Raw genomic sequence first — 10,899 nt, 5'->3', positions numbered from 1 at the left:
GAGTACTATTTCTACAGTTTCCTCCTAAATGAAGGTAAAAATCAAGCTTGGAAAATCAGGAAAAGAAAAGAAGGCTCTGCAGCGGAGGTGTCAAAATGCGCCCTTCGAATGATGCATGCTGCAATAAGAAGATTCTTGGTACTAGAATTACTGCAACTCGGAAGGCAATGATTTTTACAGTTATGGTGCTTCCCCACACCTCTGTCGACTAATAGATAATAACATATGTGCAGATTAGCTGGTAATGATCAGTCTAGGCTAGGGGTATTACATACCAACCAGATTAGCTTAGTTATTAGAGGATAGGGACCAAGTCAGCTGCAGGCATTTGGTCTCTCTCTTGTATGTACGGCTGCTAAGCTTTGAAAGCTGCAGGTGGTAAAAGGAGTGTGTAAGAGGGGGATGACCCTAGAACCCATGTAGGGCAAGCCAACTGCAGGCGGCCGCCAACTTGGCGGTCACATGGACTGGGCCTTCTTCGGAGTGTGTCAGTGGATGGGTGAGCAGCCCAATTGGGTTGGGTCATACAGAGATGAGTGGATAAGGGCAACTGTCCCTTTTCGGCTTTTTTTTTAAGCCATACAGGCCACTAGATAGTCCCAATGCAGGACCAATAAAGGGACCCTGAAGGGTTAATTCCATAGAAATATCCGGAAACTGGAAAGCACGTCTGGTCTAACCAGTATGCCTATCTACCCACTGATGAAGGCTAAAGAGCCAGTAACGGCACCAGAGGAAGATTTTAATCATCTATGCAGGACTCTGAATGGGAAAGCAACAGTCCCTGTCAGGGGAACGCATTGCCCAGCCGGGGCATGGAGCTCTGAGTTCGTACGAATTATTACTAATTATCCCTTTCATTCTTCTACAGCATCTTTTCCTCTCCCTCTCTTACTATCACTTTCCTACCTCTTTTTTTTCTTTGCTCAGTTTTATAGGGATATTGAGGATAGCTGTATCCAGACTTGACAGCGTTTGATAGCGGCCATATGTGCTCTTTTCGTGCGATAAGTTGACTGGGGGGGGGGGACACAAAATAAATCCAGTTCGGAAGAAAGACACTCAGACATCATCAAAGATATCTCTTTTTCTGCGCCTCTTAGTACAAATGACCTTTCGTCTCTGACGAGATCTGTTTTATACCGTTCCCGACCTGTCGATGGATGAAATCTTTAGTGTTATTCATAAAATTACTTCCGGCTTCTTTAAACCACACCTTGCAGGATTCGCGAATGTCTTGTCCACTAATGACATCTCCAAGAACTCCTGCACCGGTTCTTAAAACTTCTCTTCCGACCGTCTTTGCTACCGGTTTTACAAAAGGTGTAACGAATTCAAAATATCGATCTAAACAGCCATCCCAGTCCGTATTCCCTCTGAAAGGTAGGTCCACTAAATACAATTGTAATTCCAAACCCGGCTTGCTGACTGTAGTATTAATGGTAAGGAGCCAGCGCCATCTTTTCGCCTGAAGTGAAGCTTCAACACTGTTTTCCCAGAACGAAATGTCAACCTCTCACCAGTGTCGCTCTTATATCGACTTCAATATTTTGAAAATATTTTACTGCAAGGGGATAATGGACATGTGGACAGGTAAGGGCGGCACCTAGAACGTTTGTTCAACTCCGCCTCGTGTCTCAGTAGAAGAATTTGTAGTGAAGAACAGTATCACTACAAATGGGCCAGATATGTGTGTGACGTGCGTTTGTGTGTGTTCTGTTATTATGTTCTGGCCGCTTGGCTACCCAGAAGCATCAGTCACCTGGACAGATGACTCTGGGTACTCGTCCACACCACGGGAAGGTGGGCCAGTCCCAGCAAAACACGTACTGTCTGAAGAGAGACTCTGACCCACCTAGTGTTGCCAGAAGGTGGGACAAATTCCCCTGGGGACCCATTCCAGAGGGAGGAGATAAAGAAAGAGGCAAAAAAAAAAAAAAAAAAAACCACCCGTGGTGCAGTTAGGAAAAAAAAATAATAATAAATAATAATCAAAAAATATATATTAAATAATAATGATAATAATAAATTAATAAGAACAAAAAAAAACAATGAAATAAATTGGCTGCACTAGGAGTGGGCCCTCAAGGCAGAGCGCGTGAAGGGAAAAATAAAAAAAAAATAATAAAAATAAATGAATAAAAACAAAAAAAAACACCCGTGGTGCAGTTAGGAAAAAAAAAATAAATAAATAAAATCAAATATAAATAATTAATTAATAAAAAATGTATATATATTAAATAATAATCAAAAAATATATATTAAATAATAATGATAATAATAAAAAATAAAGATATAATAAGAAAAAAAAAACAATGAAATAAATTGGCAGCACTAGGAGTGGGAACTCAAGGCAGAGCGCGTGGAAAAAAAATAGGTATAAAATAAGTAAATAAATTGGCTGCGCTAGAGTGAGAACTCGGGGCAGAGCGCGTGAAGAACATATTAAATAAATAAGAAAAATAATAATTTAATAAAAATAAAGAAAAGAAAAAAAATATATATATATAATAAATAAATGAATGAAATGAAAATAAATGAAGAAATAAACTGGCTGCACTGGAGTGCAAACTCCAGACAGTACTTGGAAAATAAATAAATAAAAAACAGATGATGGTGGCATGCGAATATGGAATTCTTAAGTCACTGAAGAGGTAGTGTTAGGTGCAGTTAAAACTATGTAGCTCTGCTTCCTGCGCTCAAAGACTTGGGATGCATAGGATTGGAATGCCTTTAGATTGTCAGGTGTTTGTAGTAGAAGCTATGGTTGCTGTTCTGAGATACCTGGCACAGCCTGCAGCAGGGTTGTTCTTAAGTCATCGTACAACCTGCATTCGAAAAGAAGATGTTTCCAATTCTCTGACCTGCCGCAGAAACAGCGATCTGTTGGTAGCAAACCCAGTAGATGTAACTTTTCGTTGAGGGACCCGTGTCCAGTAACCAAGTAGAAGGATTCCAAGGTGAGGGAAAGCCAGGTCTTTACTGTTTTCAAGGTTGTGAAAGTGACATCAGGGAGGAATTTTCTGCGAAAATTTATTTTTATTTTGTTACACAGAGCATTAAAAACTACGATAAATGAATTAGCTTTCGGCTGGGTGGCAGCCTTCATCAGATTAAAATACTTTGAATGGCAGTTGGAACAGAGATGTACTGCCAGGATGGTGCGTGAGGCACGTGGTTAATTGTTTGTTGATGTTTGTGGCTGTGACGTATGGTGGTGACGTGGCCAGCGTTTGTCTATGGACAGAATTACTGCTTCTGTGATGGGGTTAAGTTGACAACCACTGTTCCTGTTCAACGAGGTATCCGAGCATTTTATACTTAACGATTCCAACCAGGTGCGCCTTAGGTAATGGTGGGACTTGTCCACAACCACGACATCGCGGTGTGGGTCGATGTCGTGGTGGGTTGTCCAGACATGCTCGGCAATAGCTGAGTGTTCTACATCTGCCAAACGGATCGCCCTTTTATGTTCTGAGAGGCGTTTCTCGAGTCGACGTCCAGTCTCTCCAAAGTAGCAGCTCGTGCAGTCACGGCAAGAGATGCGATAGACCAAACCACTCTGTAGAAGGGTGGGGACAGGTGTTTTTATGTTGGAAAGGAGAGAACGCAGTTTCTTGCCTGGGAGTTGGATGCACTTTATCCCATGCGATCTTAGGATTCTACCGATCTGCTGTGACAGGTTGAGGTAGTATGGGATGAATGCCCTCGTGGATGACTCGTCACTGTTGGCGTTGCTGTTGGTCGTCACGTTGTCGCGTGCTTGTAGATCACACCTGTTAAGGACGTCGATGGGGTAGCCACACCTCGTAAGGTCTACTTTGACTCTGGTGATCTCTTTGCGCCTTTCATCTGCAGAGCTGGAGTGTGTCCAGGCGCGAGTTAGCAAGGTTCGGGCGGTTGAGAGGAGGTGGCCCCGTGCGTGTGCTGACTGGAAGTTGGTAAATTGGCCAGCACACATAGGCTTACGATAAACTGTCGTCTTCAAGCATGTGTCTTCGCGCCGGACAAGTGTATCTAGGTATGGTATAGAGTTGTTCGACTCCAGCTCAATCGTGAATTTTATGAAGGGCGACAGTGAGTTGAGGTGGGTTAGGAGTCGCTGACCTGAGTCTCTAGGGATCACTACGAACACATCGTCTACATAGCGACACCAAAAGGCGATGTGATCCGGTGCGTGTGTAAACGCACGTCCCTCTAACTCCTCCATCACGATGTTTGCTGTGACCGAGCTGACAGGGGAACCCATGGCTGTGCCATGTATCTGCTGGTAGATTGAGCCATTAAACATGATTGCACCCCCTGTTAAGCACAGTCTGAGGGCGGCGGAAATGTCCTCAGGCGTCAGCTTAGTTCTGTCGCTAAGGGTTCCATCATTATCCAAGAGTTGTTTTGCGCAAGAGATGGCAAGTTCCACTGGGATGGAGGTAAAGAGTGATACGACATCGAACGATGCCATGACTTGATCTTGCGAGATGGATATAGTGCGGGTCCTTTCTATGAACTCAACACTGTTGGAGACAGTATAGGTGGTCTTGCCAACTAGAGGAGAAAGAAGTCTCGAGACAAATTTAGACAGCTCGTAAGTCGGTGATCCACAGCAGGATACAATAGGTCTTAGTGGTGTGCCTTCTTTGTGCACTTTCGGCAGGCCGTAAAACCGTGGGATCTGACACCCGGAGGCACGGAGGTGATTACGGGTTGACTGTGTGATTTTCCCTTGCTTCAGCCAAGTGTTGTTGAGGATATTCACCTCTGACTCCCATCGTTCCAAAGCCTTGTTGGGGTTGATGGTTAGGGGTTTGTAGACGGTAGTGACTCGTAAGAGCAGTAAGGCTTTCGCCATGTAATCAGTGTGGTTCATTACAACTGTACGACGGCCTTTGTCCGCCGGTAGAATGACGATGGACGAATCCCGTTTCAGTGCCTTGAGGGTAGAAATCTGTATTCGGCTGAGGTTTGAAGAGACGGGGCGAGCATGGTGTAGAACTGCTGCAGTCTTTAAGCGGATTGCGTTGGCTACATCTTCTGGGAGGCGTGATAAGCTTGCTTCCACACCCAAGGCGATGTCGGTGATCGGTGGGTGCTTTGGAATAACGGCACTGAAACGGGATTCGTCCATCGTCATTCTACCGGCGGACAAAGGCCGTCGTACAGTTGTAATGAACCACACTGATTACATGGCGAAAGCCTTACTGCTCTTACGAGACACTACCGTCTACAAACCCCTAACTATCAACCCCAACAAGGCTCTGGAACGATGGGAGTCAGAGGTGAATATCCTCATCAACACTTGGCTGAAGCAAGGGAAAATCACACAGTCAACCCGTAATCACCTCCGTGCCTCCGGGTGTCAGATCCCACGGTTTTACGGCCTGCCGAAAGTGCACAAAGAAGGCACACCACTAAGACCTATTGTATCCTGCTGTGGATCACCGACTTACGAGCTGTCTAAATTTGTCTCGAGACTTCTTTCTCCTCTAGTTGGCAAGACCGCCTACACTGTCTCCAACAGTGTTGAGTTCATAGAAAGGATCCGCACTATATCCATCTCGCAAGATCAAGTCATGGCATCGTTCGATGTCGTATCACTCTTTACCTCCATCCCAGTGGAACTTGCCATCTCTTGCGCAAAACAACTCTTGGATAATGATGGAACCCTTAGCGACAGAACTAAGCTGACGCCTGATGACATTTCCGCCGCCCTCAGACTGTGCTTAACAGGGGGTGCAATCATGTTTAATGGCTCAATCTACCAGCAGATACATGGCACAGCCATGGGTTCCCCTGTCAGCTCGGTCACAGCAAACATCGTGATGGAGGAGTTAGAGGGACGTGCGTTTACACACGCACCGGATCACATCGCCTTTTGGTGTCGCTATGTAGACAATGTGTTCGTAGTGATCCCTAGAGACTCAGGTCAGCGACTCCTAACCCACCTCAACTCACTGTCGCCCTTCATAAAATTCACGATTGAGCTGGAGTCGAACAACTCTATACCATACCTAGATACACTTGTCCGGCGCGAAGACACATGCTTGAAGACGACAGTTTATCGTAAGCCTATGTGTGCTGGCCAATTTACCAACTTCCAGTCAGCACACGCACGGGGCCACCTCCTCTCAACCGCCCGAACCTTGCTAACTCGCGCCTGGACACACTCCAGCTCTGCAGATGAAAGGCGCAAAGAGATCACCAGAGTCAAAGTAGACCTTACGAGGTGTGGCTACCCCATCGACGTCCTTAACAGGTGTGATCTACAAGCACGCGACAACGTGACGACCAACAGCAACGCCAACAGTGACGAGTCATCCACGAGGGCATTCATCCCATACTACCTCAACCTGTCACAGCAGATCGGTAGAATCCTAAGATCGCATGGGATAAAGTGCATCCAACTCCCAGGCAAGAAACTGCGTTCTCTCCTTTCCAACATAAAAACACCTGTCCCCACCCTTCTACAGAGTGGTTTGGTCTATCGCATCTCTTGCCGTGACTGCACGAGCTGTTACTTTGGAGAGACTGGACGTCGACTCGAGAAACGCCTCTCAGAACATAAAAGGGCGATCCGTTTGGCGGATGTAGAACACTCAGCTATTGCCGAGCATGTCTGGACAACCCACCACGACATCGACCCACACCGCGATGTCGTGGTTGTGGACAAGTCCCACCATTACCTAAGGCGCACCTGGTTGGAATCGTTAAGTATAAAATGCTCGGATACCTCGTTGAACAGGAACAGTGGTTGTCAACTTAACCCCATCACAGAAGCAGTAATTCTGTCCATAGACAAACGCTGGCCACGTCACCACCATACGTCACAGCCACAAACATCAACAAACAATTAACCACGTGCCTCACGCACCATCCTGGCAGTGCATCTCTGTTCCAACTGCCATTCAAAGTATTTTAATCTGATGAAGGCTGCCACCCAGCTGAAAGCTAATTCATTTATCGTAGTTTTTAATGCTCTGTGTAACAAAATAAAAATAAATTTTTGCATTATGAATCCAGAGCACGTAGGCCTGTTTTATTATGGAGGAATTTTCTGGTAACGGAGCCTGTATGTGAGGTGTTCCACCTAGACTGCCAAATATTGACGAGTTCCTTATAACAGCGAGCTCTTTTTGCTTTGGGGTCAGCATTGAGATTTAGTTCTAGGCCCTGTATCTTCGTTGGTATTTTCTTTTTAATTCTGAAGTTAAGCCCTCTGAAGATTACAAATAGATCAAGCGGCAGAGTTCCAGCTATCACCTGGATGGCAGCTGTAGACACTGTTCGGCATAATCTGTGCGTAGCCAGGAGGATATCACGTTGAATGGAGTCGACCTTGACTTTCATATGTACTCGTTGAACCCGGTGAAACCACGCTCCTGCTGCGTAGGTCACAATGGGGATGAAAACGGCTTTATAATATAGAGAGAGTGTTTTGTTGGAGAGTCCCCAGTTGCTCTAAGAGATCCTCATGATTGCAGCTGAAAATCTTTTCGTTTTGACTCCTAAGTATTGTAGATGTGGAAAGAAGCTCAGCCTATGGTCAATGACCACCCCTAGGACTTTAGCCTGTGCCACAATAGGAAGCTGTTTTCCGGAGATCTTGATTTGTGGTGGGCGGCGTAGGTCAAGCTTTGATTTAAAAAGCATCATTTTTGTTTTGCTGGTACTGATTTGAAGCTTGTTGAGAACTGTCCAGGAGTAGAGATCTGCTAGGACAAGATTTGCTTTGTTTTCAATCGGAGGGTGATTTCCCAGAAAAATCCATAGTCGACCCGACTATGGATTTTTCTGGATGCAAAACTGTGGCGTTTGCAAACGCCACAGTTTTGCATCCTTCAAAAGATTTAGAAAGCCAGCTGTGCAGGACCATGTTCCACAAAAAGGGCCCGAAGACAGAACCCTGTGGGCACCCCCGAGAGGTTAGTCTAGTTATCTGCAGAAGATTGGAGTTAACCAGTTAACCACGATAGTGCGCTCTGTGAAATAGTTCTGGAAGAGCTTGTAGAGGGACCCGTGTCCAGTCCCTCTTACAGTACAGTTAGCTAGGCGGAGGCATGCCAATGCACTGTCCCACCAGACAGTGTCAAAGGCACCTTCAAAATCCACCAAGATGGCCAGTTCAAATTTAGATGTAGAGTTTTCAATATGGAGGACGAAGTGAAACAGCGCCTCTTCTGTAGATCGCCCTGGTGTGAAGCCATACTGCGTTGGGGAGAATAGGTTCTTTTCCTGGAACAGTTGTGTGATTCGGCGAGCCGTGAGCCTTTCTAGAACTTTGCCTAGATTTGCCAAGAGTGCAATTGGTCTAAGGGAACGCGGATCTCCTGGGGGATTGCCAGGTTTCCTTATGAGTCGCAGCAGGGTCACTTTCCACGCCTTGGGAAAAACTCCCTCAGGTAGGCATTTGTTGTAGAGCAATTGGAGATATAGGGGTCTAAGCAAGGGAAGGGATAATAATCGATCGAGGTGTATATCTTTGTAATGGTATCGGAATTATCATATGTGGCAGGAATAACTCTAAGCAAAGGCGAATAAATGTCGCCGACTACACGAGGAGAAATGATGTTAGAATATATGTACAATCCGTAGACACCTTTTCTAATATTAATCGGATATTTTCCTTTAACAGTGCCTTTAAGTTTGGGCCCGATTCTATCTTCTTCAAAGCCTAGGAGCTGTCCGAGACCGGGATGGGATTTGGGAAAATACAGGCACACATCGTCGGATACACTGATCTTGACTTTCCCCTCTGCGCCCTGTGTAAATAAACATCCCGTGGCTTTTTCGAGAGCGCTAAGCAGTTCTTTCACATTTCGGTAATATCCACGTGGAATGCTGACTAATTTCTTTTCGTGATACAGTGCTTTCAACTGTTTACGAATATATTTTTTTTACCAAATGCAGTTTTCGTAGGTGGCATCGGATGTAACAATAGACGTGTTCCTGCCGTTTGCCATCCGTTGTCAGAAATGTCAATCTTTCTCTTTTTATTCCGTGTCTTTCTATCACTGAGATAATCTCCCTCGTCGATAGGAAGCAAACCATCTCCTGAATGTAGATGTTCCAATAGAGAATGCAGATCGTTTGGAATGTAAATAGAATATTCACCTTTTACAAAAATAACAAAATACTTGTTTACACCCCTCGGCTCCGTACCAAAAATAATGTTCGACCTCAGTACTTCCGGAATTGCATCCGTAAGCTGCTCTCCTAATGCTTCTTGCGTTGCAGGTGAACTCAGTTGCGTTTTCACGGTACATTCGAAGTCTTCATGCAGAGCATCAAAAAATTCCTCGACAATAATCTTATTAAAAGCATCGTCGATATTGTCGAATTCCGATGGCAAAATGGCTTCGGCAAGGCCCACAGTCCACTCTCCAGGTCCTAGATTGACAGGATGTGGAGTGCGACTGTGTGTTTTCTGGAAAACGTCCACGCTGGCGGAACTAGGTAGAATTAGATATTCCATCACTAAAATAATTTGGGATTATCGCTCTTTCTAATCGATGTACGTTTCCACAGTCTGTCAGCCAACCTTCTAAAAATTGTAGTGATAAAAGATCTTTACACTTAAACAGCGACCGACTCTCATACAGAGAAAGAACTTCAGTCAAATCCACTCTCTTGTGTGTCTCTGGAAACGAGGACGAACCGCATCTGCAAGTATTTCTAAAAGAAGCGGTTCTGTAGGGTCTGAACTCTGCTTTCTTGTTTCTAGCACAGTGATATGAGAAACAGTCAGGTAAAGTCTATATGCGTTGGGGGGGGAGGAAAGTTAGTCTGCCATTCTGAAGAATGTGCTCTAGTCTCTAGATGCATCCCGTCTCGTGTTATGAAAGTCACCGTCCGATATTCCAAGCAAGAACTGGAGCTGCTTGACTCTTCTTCGAAACTGCACTCTGTCTGAAATCCACTGTCCATATCGGTTTTCAGTAGATGGCACAATAAAAATTTCAAGAGCGGTGGTGGCAAAGCTTACACGCTTTTTCAACTGACTTCTGCAAGGAAACAATTCTGTCCCACTCATGTGGTTTCAAGTTAATTCCCTTTATCGTCGGAATCCAGGTAGAATTATGAGAAGTAAACACACGAATGTTGACAATACTGCCACACACTGAGTCATTTGTTGGAACTAATTCGTTCGGAAAACGTACAGTTCCTTACATTGATATTCATAGAGAGCGTTGCAATCAGTAATACAATCACTGTAATTAATCCTGCTGCACATAAAATGATTATAAACGATGCAATTCGGATTCGTTTATCCAACTCGAGTCTGCATACGCTCGCCATTTCACTAATATTTGCCTCAATACTCGATCAATGACATAAAATTCGTGGCGTTCTACTTTTTGCAGTTCTTCCCAATAAAGCCTTCCAGAAATGATATTATCGGATGTGTCTACTAATCGATAAGTCACAGGTGATGTCTTATAAATATTGTTCACCACAAAGATTTCTTCTGACCAATTGCGAGTCGCACCTTTTTCAAAAGTTGATTTTTGGCGTGAAATGCGAACAACATCACCTTTGACAAACAAAGAACGTCCAGGAGGTGTGGCAGTACCATATAAGCGCCTCCACACCTCTGATTCATTAGAAAAAACGTCAGCCGGCGCCATGCCTATTGTTCTGTGCTTAGTTTTATTATGCCCCTCTACGAGAGCATCAATAATATCGATATAACGATATGTATTTTTGTGAGAAAAATTTCTCCACATTCTCGTACGCATTGTCCGATGAAACCTCTCAACAAGACTCCCTTTCGTGTCGCCATACGAAGAAAACAGATGAACACCTTCCCTTTTCATTAAATCACGAACTCTTTTCCTTTATCGGTCTGTAAATAGTAGGGTGGAGAACCAGCGCGAAACACCTTTGATAAAGCCTGTGCAACCTCTA

The 10,899-nt window shown here is 44.7% G+C and overlaps 1 protein-coding gene across 1 annotated transcript; it reads right to left on the bottom strand.

Annotated features, from left to right (window-relative positions):
- Positions 1 to 10,232: 10,232 nt before the first annotated feature.
- LOC150085737 (uncharacterized) lies at positions 10,233 to 10,619 on the bottom strand. Its single transcript, XM_090374669.1, has one exon. The coding sequence runs from the start codon at positions 10,617 to 10,619 to the stop codon at positions 10,233 to 10,235; it is 387 nt and encodes a 128-aa protein (XP_090230795.1).
- Positions 10,620 to 10,899: the final 280 nt, after the last annotated feature.

Source organism: Mastigoproctus giganteus, chromosome 5 (assembly GCF_048544385.1).
Source record: "Mastigoproctus giganteus isolate SK-2022 chromosome 5, ASM4854438v1, whole genome shotgun sequence".
NCBI lineage: Eukaryota > Metazoa > Arthropoda > Arachnida > Uropygi > Thelyphonidae > Mastigoproctus > Mastigoproctus giganteus.
Note: the sequence above shows the minus strand (reverse complement) of the source record. Positions and strands in the feature narration are given on the sequence as shown.

Excerpts from the sequence above, each read along its gene's own strand:
- LOC150085737 (XM_090374669.1), bottom strand. The coding sequence starts at position 10,619 with ATGGCGCCGGCTGACGTTTTTTCTAATGAATCAGAGGTGTGGAGGCGC.